This window comes from Carcharodon carcharias, chromosome 1, assembly GCF_017639515.1.
Source record: "Carcharodon carcharias isolate sCarCar2 chromosome 1, sCarCar2.pri, whole genome shotgun sequence".
NCBI lineage: Eukaryota > Metazoa > Chordata > Chondrichthyes > Lamniformes > Lamnidae > Carcharodon > Carcharodon carcharias.
In genome coordinates, this window is record NC_054467.1 from 181253985 (window position 1) to 181273923 (window position 19939).

The window sequence follows — 19939 nt, forward strand, 5'->3', positions numbered from 1 at the left end:
AAAGTTGTGCTTGTTAATCCTTTTGGCAGATATGCCCTTTGGTATCATTTCAGCTGTGGAAATTATTTAACACATCATGACACAGGTGCAGCATGACAATGAAGGGGGGATGTCATAACAGATAATATCCTGATTTAGGGAAAGAATGAACAGAAACATGACTAAGATGGAAAAAGTCCTCAAGCTAAATATGAACAAGTGCATGTCTAAAGTAATATAAGCCAGACACATTGAACGCACATTAACAACAAAGGGATTAAAAAGAAGTGGAAGCAATTAAATACATAAGAAAATAAAGCAATAAGATCTGCAATGGTATGTATTGCACAGTGAAATCCTGCCTAACTTGTTGGATGTCACAAATAAATGTTCATGAAAAAGACAACCAGTGCCACTGAACTGAAGAACATGATGGGAACTTTTTTTGATGGAAATCTAGTGCTGAAATATGAAATCGTGACCAAACTAATGAAAATGACCATTTACGTTTCCCATTCAAGAGGATCAAACAATCATTATGCTTCATGAGAATTTATACCAACTCAATGCAGGGATAGTCAAACTAGAGAAAGAGTTTACAGTTCCACCATTATGTCTATCTATGATATTTTGTGGTGGAGAGTGGCCATAAGCTTCTGGAGACAATTATGTTACAGCCAGTTCATTGAACTTTACCTAATGTACAGATTATGGAGAGAAGTTGGTTATTCCTAGCCTGATTTTTGGAGGAAAAATAGAAATTAGGGACCAATTTGAGGGTATGGTCTCCTGCACCTAGTTCCCCAACCCTGGAAGTGTGCTGGGTATCAGAATTGCAGCTAGTGACCTGAGAATGTCGGGGGAGCACAGCTAAAACAGCCATTAGGCTCTATGAACATGCTTATCAGAGAAAGTGGTTACAAAGGCACATGGGAGCTTTGGTTTTATAAATAGAGGCATAGAATTGAAAAGTAAGGAAATTATGATGAACATTTACAAACACTAGTTCAGTCTCAGAGTATTGTGTCTAATTATGTCTAATTATGCTTTAGAAAAGATGGGAAGGTTTTGGAGAGGGTAGAGAAAGCATTTATGGAAACTTATCTAGGAATGAGGAATTTGAGTTACATGGATAGATTGGAAAAGCTAATACTGTTCTCCTTCGAGAAGAGAAGCTTGAGAGGAGACTTGATAGAGGTATTCAAAATCATGAGGTATCTAAACCAGTGCTTCCCAAATTTCTTCCACGTGTGACCCCATTTTAATGCGTCAGAATTTGTGTGACCTCAGGGTGCAAGTTTGGGTGTGTGGGTATGAGAGTTGTTCAGTGGAGGGAGGGAGGCTTCAGTTGTTGAGTGGAGTGAGCGAAAAGGAGTTGAGTGTGCTTCATCTCCCCTCCTTCACCCCCGTCCTCCTTCTTCAACCCCTACATCTTCCCCTCCCCCAGCTTCCCCTTATTCACCCCCTCCTCACCCTCCCCACATTTCCCTCGTGGTGGAAGTTGATGAAAAGGCCGGGTTTCGCCCAGAAAGAAAGACACCGGCCTTTTTTTGCAGCAGAAATTGGGCCTCAGAGAGCAGTTCATTAGGCCACGCTCACCAATAGGGAAATACACAAGGATTTAAATATGCTTCTCAGCTGTCAGAAAGCAGCTTGAACTTCATAGCAGCTATTGCTGCCTCGGAGCTCACTACATCAAAATCTCACATTGTGACCCTACTGTTGGGGCTGACCTACAGTTTGGGAAGCTCAGGCCTAATCAGAGTCGGTAGAGTGATACTTTGGCAGAAGGGTTAAGAAACAGAGGACACCGTTTTGAGATGATTGGCAAAGGAACCAATGGTGACATGAATAAAAATTATTTTATGCAGTGATTGCTTAAGATCTGGAAAGCACTGCCTGACAGTGTGGTGGAGACAGGTTCAATAATGGTTTTCAAGAGGTTTTGAAGAGAAAAATGTTGTAGGACCAGGAGAAAAGAGCTGGGAAGTGGGATCAGCTAAATTGCGCTTATAGAGAACCAGCCTGGGTCTGAATGGCCTCCTTCTGCACTGTAACAATTTTATGATTCTAACACCTGTTTTAATGCCCTACTGCCTAATTTGGCAGAAACTGGGCTCACCTTACAGTGCGCATGTTCCGCTCAGCTTTTTCAGATCTATTCTTAAAGGAAGCATTGGAGCTAACAGAAAAACAGGTAAGCTGTTTTCTCTTACCTCAATGCCAACTCTTCGCCCGGCTCTGCAGGCTGCTGCCAGCCCACGCCAGGACTTACTTGAGGTTCATTTAGTGATTGACCTGAGTAATTTTGCAAAGGCCTCAACTGGTGAACTGGCATGAAAGAACTCATGAAAGGTCAACGACCTGAAACATTGAGCTGGATTTTCACTTTCAAGGTGAGTAGCGAGTGTCTTGAAGTTTCCTGGTTCGGCCCACCCACCTTGGGAGAAAGTTCCTGCAAAGACAGGGTTTTCATTGTAGGATGGGGTGGGTGTGGGCTGCCATTGGGCCAGTTGACCCAGAAAAGGGTTCAGAGGCAGCGTCAGAAACTGTCGGGTGCTGAGCTGGGCTGTTTAACACACCCATCTTGGTGCTCTGGGACTTTAATCCATTTATAATGAAAAAAGTAAGGCCCTTTGGCCCTCATCTCTCACATCCCCTCACCTCCCACACACTCCCCATGCCCCATCCATGCCACCCCATGCCCCCCAACCCACCCCATGACCCATTATGCTCCCATACCAAGGTATTCCCCCCGCCCGCCCCCTATGGCCCCTCATGCTTTGCATGCCAAGCTACGGTCTTTCCATGCTCATTCACCACTATACACTGTTTGAACCAATGGACCCCCAGAGTGGCAACAGGATGTGTAATAACCTCGTTAAAAATTGTTGAGCTTCAACTTTCTTATAAAAAAACCTTCATTTTTACCTCAAGCCAATAAATTGTCAATCATTGTAAAGAACATATTTTTATTTTTTTTGGACTGTGGCTTTAAAATTGGACTGTGGCTTTAAAAACTGCCATGGTTTCACTGGAACAGGATGAGGAATATACAATGTTGCTATCTCCTGGAACAGAGTGTGCCAGGTTGGACAAAATGTTGCTGGAAAAGGGGTCCTGAACTAAGGGGAACTGCCTAGCAACAACATTTTAGTTGTTCCTGATCAGGTGACCAAGGTTTTGTGTGATAGCAGTGAACAGAGAGATCCTAGCCTGCAAAAAGAACACACCTAAAATGTCTCCCTCCTGCGTGTGTAAGATTCCAGTAAATCTACAAGGCTAGCAACCTGACTTTTTCTTCATATCTCTGTAACCTGCTCTCTCTGAAAAAACCCCGGTCAAGAGGAAAAGGGGAAAATCACCAGGGGAGACATTGAAAAGCAAGTTTTCAACCAGTGAATTACAGATTGAAAGTGCTGGAAGACCATCTCATGTCATTAACAATGAACCATAAGGAATCTGGAAGACATCAATCAAAATCAACCCATCTAATCCTGTACTCCAGGTTGGTGCTATTGAACTGTTTTATCTCATCCTTAAAATCCATAAGGAGAATTTTCTCCCCATCGGGCGGGCCGGTCGTGGGTGGGCGCAGGTGGGTGTGGAGCCGATTGCCGCCTGCGATTTGCTGTGCACCGCCATTTTAGGTGGGTGAGCCAATTATGCCTGCCCATCGTGATGTGCGCTCGGTAGCGCTTAGCGCTACCTGTGCGGGTGGGGGGGAGGTGGGAGAGTCAGGGCCTACATTCTTTCACGCATGCGCAGCTCCGTGCCTCAGGGAGATTAACTTCAGTTTTAAAGTTTAAAATAGAAAAAGCTGAAAATCATTTCCACAGTGTCACATGAGCTGGGAAATGTTTAAAATTTTTTTATTAATTCAATAAACCCTTCACAAAACTTCATCCCGCCCATGGATCAGGTTTCATGAAAAATAGGAAGGCCCCCTAGGCTCTTCGTCTGCCCGCTAGGGTTGGACGGGCAGCCCTGTCAATTTGTTTAATTAGATTATTAATGGCCTTAACAGGCCTTTGACAGTTTGGCGGGCGCACAGCTGACTCCGGTGCGCGCCTGCTGAATGGAAGATTGGAAAGGCGCGCAGCAACGTCAAGACATATGCCCGAAGTCACCATGCATCACTTTATGCATTGGCCTGCACGGTCTGCCTCCGCAAGCCAAAGAGAAAATTCAGCCCCATATTTTGTATGTCTTATGTCTGTGTGTCTGTTTGTGTATAGGGGTTAAAAGGGGTAGAGTTTAAGTTATAGAGTTAAAAGTTAGGAGTTCATATTTATTTCTTTTGCCACTGGTTAAAGACAATTTGTTTAATAAACAGATATTTATTTGTTACGTTTACAAACTTGGTGCTTGTATTCTGTTAACCTAAATTAAAGAGTTAGGTAGAATTGGGCAATTTGGTGGTCTAATCAAACTTTTCACATTCATTTCGGCTCGGGGGGCAGTGGGGCTTGATATAACAGCGTACTATCCCCAGTGAGTCGTCACAAAGTTTGTGGGCTTAAGTCCGGGATATTTTGGAACAAAAGACAACAACGATTTGGGTATAGATTTAGCAAGTAATAAAAGCTAAAAGGAAACACCAGGTTTGTACTATCAAAAGTAAGATGGCACTGAAACTGTTAAAACCTTGTTGCAAGTGGAATAGATGTCTCTGACAGTTTTACAAGGGATCCCAAAATCCTACTCTTAAGGCAGGATCTTCCAGTCAGCAAGTGGGGGCGGGGCCCACTCGCTGACATGTAAAATGAAGCAGGGTGATATCTGGTGGAACTCCCGACATCATCCCACGTCATTTCCATTTTCAGGTCGGCAGGTTAATCGAATTGGCAGGCAAATTAAGGGAAAATTTTTCTCCCCATTGGGGGGGAAGTGCGGGAGCAGGAGCGGGTGGGTGCGCCTCCAATTGGCGTCCTTGATCGGGGGCGCGCCTCCGTTTTACTTGAGTGGGCCAATTAAGGTCCACCCAGCGTGACATCTGCCAGGAAACGCTATACTCCCTGTGCGGGTGGTGGGGGATTCCCTCAGCTAGGAGTGCACTCTTTCGAGCATGTGCGGGAAAGAGTACACAGATCTGCCTGAGGCTAAGCGCTGCCTCAGGGAGATCGGCTCCGAATTAAAATTTGCAATACAAATGATAGAAAAATTTCCCTGACATGTCCCCTCATGTGGCACTATCACATGAGTTGGGACATGTCCATAACTTTTATTGAAACCTTTATTAAAAATTTAAATACACTCATGAAACCTCATCCCGCCCATGGATGAGGTTTCATGCTTTTTCCGAAGCCCGCCAAAGCTTCCGGTCTGCCCGTCAGCCTTAAGACTGGATGGGCAGGTCCATTAATGACTTCAATTAGTTTCTCAATGGCCTCAATATGCCGTTGACAGATTGGCTGGTTTGTAGCTGACTTGGCTGCACCCCTGCCGACCTGAAAATGGAAATGACGTGGGATGATGTTGGGAGTTCCACCAGATGTCACCCTGCTTTATTTTACATGTCAGCGAGTGGGCCCCGCCCCCGCTTGCTGACTGGAAGATCCTGCCTTAGGAGTAGGATTGCCTGCCAAAGCTAGGAAGGCAGAGAGAACCAAAGAGATAGCACAGCATTTAAAACTGGAAGGGATACCTGAGAGACCGAGTTCTCCAAGGGGTGATTCATTGGAATGGGCTCAAATTCAGTTCCAAATAAAAAAATTGGAACTAGAGGCAGCAGAAAAGGAAAGAGAAGTGGCATTCCAAAGGGAATTAGAAATAGCAAGGTTAGAAAAGGAGGAAAGAGAGAAAGAGAGAGACAGAGAATTCTAGGCAAGAGAGAAGGTTAAAGAAAGGTAATACCAGCTTAAAATGCTGCCAGTTAAAAAATAGACATCAGGAGGTGAGGCAGGACTTATGTCCAGATCAGAATCCTTGTGAAAATAGTTAAATTTGTCCAAGGTCTTTCAACATTTGAAGAAAGAGATGTTGAAGCATTCTTTATTTCATTTAGGAAGATAGCTAAATAGATGAATTGGCCAAAGGAAAACTGGACATTGCCCATGCAGAGCAAATTGACAAGTGGAGCACAGGAAATATATACTTCACTGTCAGAGGAGGATTATGATGTGGTGAAAAAAGCCATTTTGAGTGCATATGAGTTGGTCCTTGAAGCATACAGACAAAAGTTTCAAAATTTAAGAAAACAGCCTCAGCAAACTTACATTGAATTTGAAAGGATTAAGCAAAATAGTTTTGACAGATGGATACGAGAATTAGAAGTTCTCAGATACACCATTCTCTTGGTAGGATTTAAAAACTCCCTACCTTCTGTAATAAGAATCCATGTGGAAGACCAAAGGGTTGCAACTGTCAGCCAGGCAGCAGTAATGGCTGATGATTATAAGCTGATCCATAAAACCAAACCTTTTTTCCATCAACCCCATAAATTTGAAAAGGATAGAAAGTGGGAGAGTGAAAGGAAGGTAAGAAACCAGGATAAAGAATGGATAGCTGGGAATACTTAGAGATCTCCTCCCCAGATCAGGAAGGAAGGTACTGAGGGTGGAGGTGAAACTTGAAGGCCAAAGTGTTACCACTGTAATAAAGTGGGACACCTTCGTTTAGAATGCTGGAAGTTGCGAGGTAAGCCAATGGGACTTATTGGAGTTTGTAAGAGTGAGTCTGAAAAAGGAACACAAGAAGAAAATACCATGGATCAAATTGTAGCTTTAACTACAAATAAGGCACTGGAGGTAAACAAAGGGAAGATAACCCCTTTTTCATCAAATGATGCAGCTAAACCCATAACTATATTATGGGGCACAGGAGCTACTCAAACTCTTTTGCTGGAGAAGGACCTAGTTTTCCCTCCAGGGAGTTCACTGAAAGCTAAAGTATTGGTAAATAGGATAAGTGGAGAGCATATCCCAGTTCCATTGTACAAAGTGCAATTGCAGTGTGGATTGTTGTCTGGATTAGTGGTTGTAAGAGTGGTTCAGAAATTATCCGTGGATGGATTTGATTTGCTCCTGGGGAATGATTTGGCAGGAGTGAAGATTATAGCTTTGCCCATAATTACAGAAAGTCCGAAAGAGGCCAAAGAGACAGAACTGTTACAAGAACAAGTTCCTGGTATTTTTCCATCATGTGCGGTGACCTGAGCAATGGCTAAACAAAGTCCATCACCAGAGGCCAAAGGAATACCACGAGCAGATGTAGCCAAAATTTTCTTTAAAGACGAGGATAATGCAAAGGAAGTGTTCGGCAAGTTTTTCTTAATTGAGGCTCAGAAAGCAGATCCAGAGTTAAACAAGTTAGCGCAGTCAGCTCACACTGCAGTTGAGGCTGAAGGAGTTCCGGGGTGCTATTACCTTAAAAACGGAGTTCTGATGAGGAAATGGAGACACCCTCACAAGGTCTGTAAATGAGGAATGGACAGTTGTCCATCAGATAGAGGTACTGCCCAAATGTCGTAAGGAGATATTGCGAGTAGCACACAAGATTCCCATGGCAGGACACATTAGAATACGAAAAACCCAAACATCAATAAACAGGCATTTTACCTGGCCAAGACTTCAAAAAGACGTAGTGCAATTTTGTAGAACATGTCATACATGTCAGGTGGTAGGTAAACCTCAATATGTAATTAAACCAGCACCTTTAATACCCATACCAGTTTTTGAAGAACCATTTAGTCGGGTATTAGTAGTCTGTGTAGGACCATTTCCCAAAAGAAAAGCTGGAGATCAATATATCCTGACAACCATGGATATGACAACACAATTTCCAGAAGCTATTCCTTTAAGAACAAATACAGCGAAGGTGGTAGTGGAAAAGTTAACTCAGTTTTTCACTCATTATGGCCTACTGATTGAAATACAATCTGACCAAGGTTGTAACTTGGTGTCTAAAATTTTCCAGGACATAATCAGCAGTTTGGGTATCAAACAACCAAAATCTACTGCTTATCAGGTAGACGCAGGTAGCTATAGAGAGATATCATCAGACTCTCAAAACCATGATTAAGACCTATTGCCATGAATACCTGAAGGATTGGGACAAAGGATTAGATTTCTTACTATTTGCTACCAGAGATTCTCCCAACAAATCTACTAGTCCATTTGGATTGATCCATGGTCATGAAATAAGAGGTCTATTAAAACTGATTAAGGAAAAATTCCTAAAGCAGAAGGATGAATCCTCCATGTTGGATTATGTGTCCATGTTTTTAGAAAGATTTACAGCAGTATATAAAGTAGCACGAGAGCACTTAAAAATCTCACAAGCCAGAATGAAAGAATGGGCAGACAAACATGCTTCAACTAGAACGTTCAAAGCAGGAGACCAAATGTTGGTATTATTACCTTCGTAGGGTGAATCCCTGAAAGCGAAATTCTGTGGCCCCTACAAAATAATTTGGAGGGTCAGTGCAGTGACTTATCTGATAGATACTCCTGATCGTAGGAAGAAAAAATGGTTATGTTACATAAACATGGGTTGAAGCAGTATCATTGCAGAGAGATGATCAGAAAGAGCAAGTGTGCCAGGTAGTAGGAGTAGTGGAGGATGACAAAGACAGTAAAAGTCAGATAGAAGGAGAAGTAGACAGTCTACAATTTGACTAACCAATACAAAAATAATGGGACATTTAGATATTGTGTTCTCATATTTAGAGGAAGGACCACAGGAAGATTTAATAAGGTTACTTAGGAAGTATAAGGAAACTTGTAGGGGTACACCTGGATGCACTATTTTAAATAAACATGATGTGGATGTAGGAGACTCAGTGCCGATCAAACAATATCCGTATCGGTTGAGCCCAGAAAAACGAGCTCAGTTAGAAACAGAGATCAAATATATCCTGGAAAATCAACTGATTGAGTCCAGCCAAAGCAGCTGGAGTTCACTGGCCATGTTGGTTCCTAAGCCGGATGGATCCACTAGATTTTGTTTGAACTACAGGAAAATGAATGTAGTAACGAGGACAGATTTGTACCCAATTCCTTGGTTAGAGGATTGCAACGATAAGGTGGGCAGTGCCTCATTTCTTTATAAAATTGATCTATTGAAGGGGTACTAACAGGTGCCATTAACATCAAAGGCTAAAGAAATATCCAGCTTTGCTACACCAAGTGGATTGTATCAATGTCTAGTCATTCCCTTTGGGTTTAAAAACATCCCAGTTACATTCCAGAGACTTATGAATCAAGTCACAGCTGAAGTACCTAACTGTGTGATTTATTTAGACAGTGTCGTAATATATAGTAACACATGGGAAGAATATGTAAAGCAGTCAGAGGACTTGTTTCAGCAATTGCAGTTAGCTGACTTGGTCATAAATCTGGCCAAGAGCAAATTTGTAGAAGCAAGGGTAACTTACCTAGGTCACATTGTAGGACAAGGGCAGGTGTTGCTGAGAACAGCAAAAATGAACACGCTAACAGAATTTCCCATTCTTAAAACCAAACGAGAAACTATGAGGTTTTTGGGAACGTGTGGATTTTATAGAAAGTTTATGCCTAATTTCAGCGCAAGAGCTGTACCTCTAACCAATTTGTTAAGAAAACAGGCTAAAGTGGTATGGTCAGCCGGATGCCAAGCAATCTTTGAAAAGCTGAAGGCAATCTTAATAAATGAACCAGTGTTGGCTGCCCCTGACTTAAGCCAACCTTTTAAAATGGCGGTTGACGGTAGTGACTTGGGGGTGGGTGCAGTTCTATTACAAGATGATAAATTAGGAGTAAAAAAGCCGGAGGGGTACTTTTCCGAGAAAGTAAATCAATATCAGAGGAAGTACTCTACCGTAGAAAAAGAAACTCTAGCACTGTCTTCAATACTTTAAAGTTTATGTCTGACACAATAACAAGGAAACTCTAATCTACATTGACCATAATCCGCTGGCGTTCATTGAGAAATTTAAAATTTGAAATGCGAGACTGTTTAGATGGAATCTATTGTTTCAACCATTCAATGTAAAGGTTGTTCACATTGCCGGTAGGGATAATGTGATCGCGGATGCATTGTACCGGGTGTAAATTACTGAAATAAGTAGAAGGGGGAAGGGTGGATGAATGAATGTAAGTTTTGTGTTTTGTTGTCCATGTGTCACATACCTTGTGGTGAAACGCATTTTTTAAATGGCGCTTCATCCTCTTTAAGGGCGGAGGCAGGTAAAGAACCTATTTTAATTTTGCTTGGACTGTGGTTTTAAAATTTGACTGTGGCTTTAAAATCTACCATGACTGCAGCTGAAATTCATGTTCACTGGAACAGGATGAGGAATATACAATGCTGCTATCTCCTGGAACAGGGTGTGCCAGGTTGGACAAAATGGTGTTAGAAAGGGGTCCTGAACTAAGGGGAACTGCCTAGCAACAACATTTTAATTCGCTCCTGATCAGGTGAGCAAGGTTTTGTGTGATATCAGTGAGCAGAGAGATCCTAGCCTGCAAAGAGAACATACCTAAAACCTCTCTCTCCTGTGTGTGTGAGATTCCAGTAAATCTACAAGGCTAGCTAACTGACTTTTTCTTCATATCTCTGTATTTGCTCTCTCTGAAAAAACCCCTGTCAAAAGGAAAAGGGGAAATTTGCCAGTAGAGACATTGAAAAGCAAGTTTTCAACCAGTGAATTACAGACTGAAAGTGCTGGAAGACCATTAACAATGAACTGCAAGGAAACTGGAAGACATCAGTCAAAATCAACCCATTTCATCCCGTACTCCAGATTGGTGCTATTGAACTTTTTTTTATCTCACCCTTGAAATCCATGTTTTGTATGTCTTACGTGTGTGTATGTGTGTTTGTGTAAAGGGGTTAAGGAGAGGTCGAATTTAAGTTATAGAGTTAAAAATTAGCAGCTCATATTTATTTCTTTTACCACTGGTTAAAAACAATTTGTTTAATAAACAGTTATTTACTTGTTAAGTTTACAAACCTGGTGTTCATATTCTGTTAACCTAACTTAAACAGTTAGGTAGAATTGGGAAATTTGGTGGTCTGATCAAACTTTTCAAATTTGTCTCAGCTCAGGGAGCAGTGGGGCTTAATATTACAGTGTACTATCCCCAGTGAGTCGTGACAATCATCCAGACCCTTCAAAGTATCAATAGCAGAAACTGCAAGTGCTTGGAACCTATCTTGTGTAAGTAAATATTGTGCAATTAACAGCATAGATCAGAAAGTCAGAGCTGTCAATCATGCAATGTTTTCTCTGGGGATCAGGTGTTTCAACAGCCTAATGGAGATTGCCAGCTCTGGCTCTCCAATCAATGCTGTCAATTGCATAATATTTACTTACACAAGATAAAGAGGTTTCAAGTGTGTGCAGTTTCTGCTATTGATACTTTAAATGGTCTGGATGATTGACACTTTTATTGGCCTGTAGTAAAAAGAAGAATTTTTAAGAAACTAAATTTATCAATGAATGAATTTTTTAAAGCTTCTCTTTTTACACATCCTCTTGTCACTATGAGATTCATTGGTTCTATGCAGTGGATAGTGGGTGAATGGGCATGGAAGTGACATAGCTTGGCATAGGTGCATGAGAGGATATGGGGGCGGGTGGGGGGCATATCAGCTTGGAAGTCCATGAGGAGGACCTTTTGAACTTACCTTTCCAAAGGTTCCTTCATGCATGTGTCACAGCTCTTTGAAAAGCAGGCCTGACTCCATGAAAACTGTGGAGGAGTAGGACACACCTACCCTGCAATGGAGCCGGCCAGGTCAGGAGTTCAGGGTGTGGGATCTTGACCCAGCCCAGTCCTTAAAAGACTCTCCTGAAAACCGGAAACCCTGGGAATGGGGTTGAGAATCCTGGAATAGGGTGCCGGCCACCATTTTCATCTCTGCACGCAGTCTCCCCGACTCCATGAAAATCCTACCCATTAACTCTGTTTCCCTTTGTGTGACTTGCTGAGTACTTCCAGCATTTTCTATTTTTATTTCAGATTTCCAGTTATAGTTATATAGTTATAGTTATACAAGTACACACTTTGAATTTGACATCCTAGTTGATATTTTCCAGGTGGTTATTTTTGAAAAATGTATTTGGAATGCTGTTCTGTAACACTCAAAAAACATTCAGTTGTTAAGGAAGTGTAATTGGCTCACTCCAGTGATGTCAGCCAGGGAAATCCCCATGGAGTGTGCTCACTGCCCAATCTTGATATTGATATTATTCGTCTATTTCCATGCTGGAGGGGAGCCTTCTTTTTTTCAAACAAGTCTGTTGAAAAACTTGCCAGATTTATAAAAAAAGAAACTCAAATGCAATGAGGTATTGTTTAATTTGAAGCTGAACCACAAATCATGTTTTTTTTGTTTTTAATTGGCTGCTGCTGTGGAAAGGCAATCTCCAATTTATTCCTCCTTGTAAGCAAGTGTAAAAATGGGTGCTAGTCTGCACACACATGGTTTAACTTGTATTGAACAAAAAGCCTGTTTTCCCTCTGAGCGTATGTAGCAGGCATAAAAATAATTATAAGGATTGGATGCAAATATACTAATGACTTACTAGTTGTTTTGTGCATTGTGAATTGGAGTGCTTGGCAAAAGTGATGGTGGTAGAAAGTAGGAAGCTGGAGCAGTGGCCTAGACCCCTATTGATCAAGATGAAGCTGCAGAAATAACAGCCCAGAATTTGCTGGAGTGGAGCATCTTACTTTGCGTTGTATTTGTTAGATTTTTCTTCTTCATCCTTCAGGTTGAAAATGTTTTATGCTGAAAATTGCTGAAAGTGAGACCAATGGGATATCTGAGACCTTGGTGACCGATGGAACGAACAATTTATTTCCTTAACAAATGTGGTTTAAGGATAGAAAAAGAAGCAGAGGAATGACAATGAAGGAAATAGGTTGAAATAGAATATAATCAGCTACAGAAAGAGAAATAAAGAAAGGGAAATAAATAAAAACAAAAATGCTGGAAAAGCTCAGCAGGTCAGTCAGTGTCTGTGGAGAGAAACAGACATTTCAGGTCAAGTGACCTTTCATAAGAATTTCAGATTACCAGCATCTACAGTATTTTGCTTTTGTTGTAAAGGGAAAGAGAAAGGAAATTTCTAGGAACTATTTAGTACTGGTAGGAATGAGACTCCACAATTTAAATTATTCCCTTTGTTGGATGGAGAGGCTGAGTGGCATTGCAGGGACATAAATCTCATCAGCAAATGGTCCTTATGCTGTTAAGTACCAGCCCCTCACCACTCTCTGAAGTGAGTTTACTTTTTATTCATTGTGCAAATGCAGCTACTTGTAAAACTTTGAGGGGAAGTTGAGGGTGAGTTGCCATTTTTGTAATGATAATGAAAGGCTGGCGCATTTTGTCTAGTGATTTGCAATTCACATGGTATCTTTTCCTTGCCACATTGCTGGATGATTTACAGCTGAATGACTGGAGGCACCATTAAATTCGCCATTATGTTGGCAACAGATTCTGAGCCAATGGGCAGAATTTTACGAGCCGGCGAGCGGGGCAGGGCCCACTCACCAACGCGTAAAATGATGTGTGGTGACGTTGGGGGGAACTCCTGACATCACCTTGCCCCATTTAAATTTTCAGGAAGGTGGGAGCGCAGCAAAATCAGCCAACTGAGGCCATTGCCAGGGTTAATTAAGTAATTAAAGGACCTGCCCGTCCAACCTTAAGGCTGGCGGGCAGGCCAGGAGCCCCGGCGGGAATTAGAAAAACATGAAACCTCAACCACGGGTGGGATGAAGTTTCATGTAGGCTTTTAAAAATTTTAATAAAGGTTTTGTAAAAATTATGGACATGTCCGAACTCATGTGACATTGGCACGTGAGGGGATATATAAGGGAAATTTTATTTTTCTATTTTTATCTTTTTTACATTTACAGCCGATCTCCCAGAGGCAGCACTTGGCCTCAGGGAGATGAGTGCGTTCTTTTGTGCATATGCGTGAAAGAGTGCACTCTCGATTTTGGGAACTACCCCCCCACCCCCAGCCCGCACAGGGAGCGTGCATAGTGCTTCTGTGTGAACGTCACGCTGGGCGGGCCTCAATTGGCCTGCTAACGTAAAATGGCGGCGTGCCTCCGATCGGGGGCGCTAATCGGAAGTGCACCTGTACGCGCCCATCCTTCAACTTCCCCCCCAATGGGCAGAAAATTCAGCCCAACGTTTCTGAGGAGTGTCCTGGAAGCTTCCCACGGAACCAGCACACTCTGCAGCAGTTTGCATTCTCTGGGGCAGATGGGGGCAAGTGAAGTTAGTATCAGAGGACATTGATGCAGACATTCCAGTGTTTATGCTGTAATGTCAGTCTTGTGGGTTTTCGGGTCCAGTTTTTATGTAAGTACACACCTAGTGGAATTTATTTGCCCAAAACTATAGAACAAGTGTTCTATCTGCCATGTGGGGAAGTTCCAGATTTTTTATTTCTTTTATGTATTCACATGGTCAGCCTTATGGCTTAACTGAATACAGTGAAATAAAAATTAATGGGTACATTCGATATACCTCATCACACAAGGACCTTCATAATATTTACTAATAAAATATACACTTATTTTACATGCAAGCTACTCCATTATCACTTAATGGCTTTTTCTGGTTGTATTATTATTACTGGAGTTGTTGCTAAAGGGAACGAGTCACCTGTTTAACATAGCAGCTCTCATTTATTTTTATTCAGCCACTTGGGACATCAATATTCATAAATTAAAATAAAAATATAAATCTTTGCACGGCCTACCAATAGCACAGTAATTGAACAGTAAAGGTTTTCTTCCTAACAGACGCAAGTTTCCAGAAATAAGATATATGTAAGACATCATATATAAGATAAGCAGAATTGGAAAGGTTTAAGATAGTGTTTTTATTTTAAAATTCCATTCTCTCTGAGCGATAGAGGAACTTTGTCCTTAATAAACTGATAGAGGAAATTAGAAGGTGTCACTTCATTCAGAAACAAGATGGTAATACAACAAAATAATGGTGGGAGGGAGTTCCTGCTATGTGCTCACTGTTGATGTGCTGGTCACAATCTTCCCAGGACCAGCTGGAGCACTGCCCCAGTTGGCTCACTTCAAATGCAAGTTGGGGTCCTGCAATGCACGTGGGACTCCATTTGTCATTTTGGAACAACATTGAATGGAGCATATGATGCCTACACACCACACAATATCAGCTTGCACGCCAGCTGAAGAGGAGTAAAGAAATAAATTTGTGTTTACTTTTGTGGGGTTGGGAATAGCTGCAGTGTTCCTCTAAGCTCCTCCACAAAATCAACTTAGGCCCTTGCTGTTGTCAATTGCCTCAACCCCTCCCGAGATTGGCCCCTTTCACTGCTTGTTCCGCAGCCTGATACCCAAATTCACTCAGGCCAGGATTTTACGTCCCGTGGGTAGGTGCTTGCCTGACCCGATCAGGCAAGCTTCCTGATGTCATTGTGCACTCTCGCGATATTTCGGTCGGCAGGCACGCACGAGAGTCAGCAGCACGCCTGCCGACAATTAGGAGGCCTATTAAGGCCCTTAATCAATCAAGTTATTTCTATTTTTCACTGCCCGTTCAACTGTTTGGTTGGCACGCGGGTGAATTGGCTAGACGGCCTTTGCCTTTTCTACAAAACCTCATCTTTGAGCGGGGTGAGGTCTCCAACAATAAATAAAAAAAAACAAATAAAAATTTTTAACATCATTTTTAACATGTCCCTCTTCATGTGACTGAGTCACACGTAGGGACATGTTTATATCATTTCTAAAATCTTTATTTTTGTGTGTACAGTTCTCTGAGGCAGCTATGTTCACTCAGAGAGCTTTCAGTGGGTGCTCCCTCACGCACACGCAGACTTCAGTGCTTGTCCTCCTCCTTTCCTGCCACCCCGGCAGCGCTGAGGTTCTCAGTGCGCGTTTCACGCTGGCTGGCCGTCAACTGGCCAGCCAGCATGAATTTGTGGCTGGAGGCTGAGAGCAGGTGACGGACCGTTTCCTGGCTGTTCCCGGGCCCACCGGCCATGCCTGCCCGATGAACAGAAATTCCTGCCCTCAGGGTCAAAGTCTAGCCCAGACACACAGATACATTAATAAAGCAAGGAACCAACACTACACATGCAAATGTCAAGATAGAAATCTCCAACAGCTTAATGAATATGAGAATCAAATGTATAATCTGCTAAATCTTATTCGTCATTTCTACAAAATTACAGGATTTTATTAATGCTTAATAGCTAGAAAATAACCATGTATGGTAAAATAAATGCATTTTTGTGTGCCATTTTTATGAATTCTTGTTATCAAAGCATACCTTGGGAGTTGGAATTTTCTTAACTGGTTTAGCCTTAAATAGACGTTTAAGTGTGCCATAAAATCTTCTTTGATCTTCAGTTAGAACTGTAACTAAAGCTCCTTCTTTTCGTGACTGCAACAAAAGCAATGGGAAATTAAGAAATGCATAAAATAAGACAAAATCTTTACTTATCGCATCACAGATTTCAGCTGTGATTACAGCATTTTAACAAAATATTGTCTGCCTTTTGTGAGACGTGCAATTTCTGTTGTGTTTTCTTTGATTTATCAGCACTCCCTACGAGAATATCATTGACAAATAAATATATGCCTGTTTTCAATTACTGAATCATATACGACAATTAAACCAATTCCCAACTTCAACATTAATAAACAAACAACACTGAAAATATGTAGACAAGGTGCCTCAGCTAAATAACGCATGGGCCTGAATTTTTCAGTCGGCGGGCAGGCTCAGCGGGAGCGGGCGGTGGCGGTTGCGTAGCCGACTGCCACCCGCGATTGGCTCTGTGCCCCCATTTTACATGGGCGGGCCAATTAAGGCCCGGCCAGCGTAAGATACAAGCGGTAGCTCAGCGCTACCTGTGCAGGCAGGGGGGTGAGGGAGAGTCGGGGCCAGCGCTCTTTCACGCACGTGCACGAAAGAGCGCTTCAATCTCCCTGAGGCACGGAGCTGCCTCAGGGAGATTGAAATGCTTTTTAAATAAATAACTAAATGGATCAAAAATTCAATTAAACATGTCCCCTCATGTGACTGTGTCACATGAGATGGGACACGTTTTCAGAATTAAAAAAAATTTTAATTCATAAAAGCTTTAGGAAATCTCATCCCACTCGTGGATGAGGTTTCCTAAAAAATGTGAAGGCCGCTTGTCCTTTTCGCCTGCCAACCAACTGTAAGGTTGGATGACCAGTGTAAACAATGACCTTAATTACTTCCTTAATGGTCTTAATAGGCTGTTTAAATATCAGCGGGCACGCAGCTGACTCTGGCGCGTGCCCACCAAACGAAACATTGCGATGATGTCAGAATTCACGCCCAACGTCATAGCGCGTCATTTTAGGTGCTGGCGTGTCAGGCCCATCGCCGCACGCCAACTGAAAAATTCAGGCCATAAATTTTAATCACCGTAGCTAAGGTTCACATTTGAATTGAAAGGAGGAGAAAGAGAATAGAACTGACTGTGTGATCAAATACTAGCAAGTCTTGTGTATATGCATTATTTCGTTTGTTTTTTGGCTCAGTGCAAAATGACACTAACAAAGTGGAAATGGCAAATGGCATGTGTCACAGTGGCTGTTAAGAGTGTTGGGGAGGAATCACATGAGTTATCCTTCATCTGATTTGGGAAGGTGGTGAGACATTAGATATGCAGAAATATGGTGGCAATCAATTCCTCTAAATTCTCGCTTGTTTAAGGGCTTGCTTGATTTTCATGAATGTATTATAGATGGAGTTGAGGAAGGGCTCTCCCATTTTTATGCCCGGGCACGCCAGATGCCAAGTTTCCATGTACATCAATAAAATCTGGCAGAGGACAAGGCCTCAGTAAGAGTTGGAGGTAGGAGTGCATTTAAAAGGCCCACTTACTCTGAAAGCTAGGTGCATTAGGTCCTGTAAAGGCCCTTGTAGTTTTAAAAAAATTTCCAGTTGGTACTTCGGCTTTCATGAACCTTTGGGTCAAATGCAGTTATTTAAAAACAAATATCTTACCTTGAATTCCTTGGCTGGCACCACAGCTTTAACCACAGAGAGTTCTTTGAGTTGGGCATGTTCAGAGGAAAAGGGGGCCAGCAGAAGGGTGTCAAGCAGGTCAGGTTGCCTGTGTGACAGTAAACCCCAGTTTGGGAGACATTGGTAGAGGCTCCTTTTTCTAAAACTAGCCGCTAGCATACCTCCAAATGACATTACAGTCGGAATGCCTGTCAAATCTCTATGCTGGTAGCTTCTTCAGAAACATCCTAATCACTTCCTGTTGCACATTGCATGTATTAAATGAGATGAAGGCATGCGAGGGTGATGAAGAGCTGGTATTGCGGTTTTATCACAAGATGCCACCAACCATTTTTGCAGGCTCTGCTAGGCCCAGACGGAAATGATTGTGGTAACCTGCGCCCTCAGAATCTTGATCAGGAGAGGGTCATTGTGCATTGAGCCAAACCTTAGGATCAGATACAAGGAGATTAGAGCCTACCATGCAGCATATATTCTTTTTTTCACTGAAGTCGGGCCAAGTATATAATGGTGGCCAATCTGCAGGACTGAGTTTACCATTCAGCTGCGAAAGTTAGAATCTACCTCCGAGGTTTTCAATTTTGCTATTCAAAATACATTGGATACCTTAATAATTAATGTCACCACATCATAAGATGCAGAAGTGATTAGAGAAGGAAACATACCTTTTTTTTTAAGGATTATCCTTTGGGTCCAAATATGTAGAGGGAGGTGAGGAAGGAGCAGGGATAGGGTTTGTAATGGCTGCGAAACATGAAAATGAGGGGAATTTAAATTTTTTGTCTTCATTTCCTGATCAAGAACCAGCCATATTGAAAGGCTGGCGGGCTACCATGTGGAAGAGCAAGAGATTGTGGAGATTGTGGGGGCGAGATTGCAAAGGACTTGGGAAGATCAGGGGGAATTATAGAGCTACAATATGGAGTGTAACCATAGATCGCATAGATCACAATGGTAACTGAGTGGATCATGAACAGAGGTGGAAAGTTGGCAAGTAGTGGGTATTTGGTACAAAGGAGGATGGTGGTGTTTCTTCTTGCCTTTAACACTTGTAGTGGTTTATGTAAACTTGAGGGAGTAAGTATTTATAATTTTGTCGGTATTTTAGTGTTTGTTGCAAATTAATATGTAAGCTAAACTTTTAAACCGACTGAAGGTAATTATGTATAAATAAATATAAATAGTGGTATAAATAGAAATTAAGTACCTGTAAATGATGCTTTATTAAATTAATAATTTCAACCATTCAAATTAATTAATTTAAAAAACAAATGATTTAATTACTGCAGTTCCTGAAGATGTTGATCCAGTGAGAGAACCTCAAGTGGTAGAGCTACGTTGCTGTAACTGAAAACCACCTCAGTGACTTAATCTTTAATCACTTGACCTGTATATGTTGTGGATTTAAATGATCTTTGTAAATAGGAAATGAAAAAAAACTAAAGGAGGAAATGCAGTGATTGAAGGTATAATCTTTTCTACTGCCTATTAGGGGTCACATGATTGTTCTTGACGAATGAGACTGAAGGGTGGGTAATCCAGAGGGGGCGGAGCTTTCTAGTTATGGACCTAGTTCAAGCATGTAACTTCTAAATGAGCTCTGTATTAGGGTTATCTGTTTCAAGTAGAAACCTGTCCTGTACGTCAAGTCATTACATTTGGCGACGAGGGTAAAATAGCTCTGACGCTGCACCTCGTCTTGTGAATGTGAATACATCAGTTCTTAGGGAAAAAAGAAAAGCATACTCACCAGTCATGCCACTCTTTGGCAGAATTGACCCTTATGACGCATCCATGAAAGACTGGAGCCAGTAAGTAGAGCGCCTTGGTTTTTATTTTATGGCAAATGAAATAACCGCGGAGGAGAAGCAGAAAGCAATCCTTCTGAGTGTCTGTGGTAGCAAGATACAAAACCTCATCCACAGTGTGATGGCCCTGAATGTGCCCAACTCTAAATCTT

The 19939-nt window shown here is 42.0% G+C and overlaps 1 protein-coding gene across 1 annotated transcript in view; it reads right to left on the reverse strand.

The window, feature by feature from the left end:
* The window catches only part of LOC121275700 (sodium channel protein type 3 subunit alpha-like), a 204554-nt gene that overhangs the window by 35702 nt on the left and 148913 nt on the right, over positions 1 to 19939 (reverse strand). The window contains exon 20 of the mRNA XM_041183284.1: positions 16243 to 16346. Coding sequence (XP_041039218.1) covers positions 16243 to 16346 — 104 coding nt within the window. The remainder of the gene's footprint in view (positions 1 to 16242; positions 16347 to 19939) is intronic.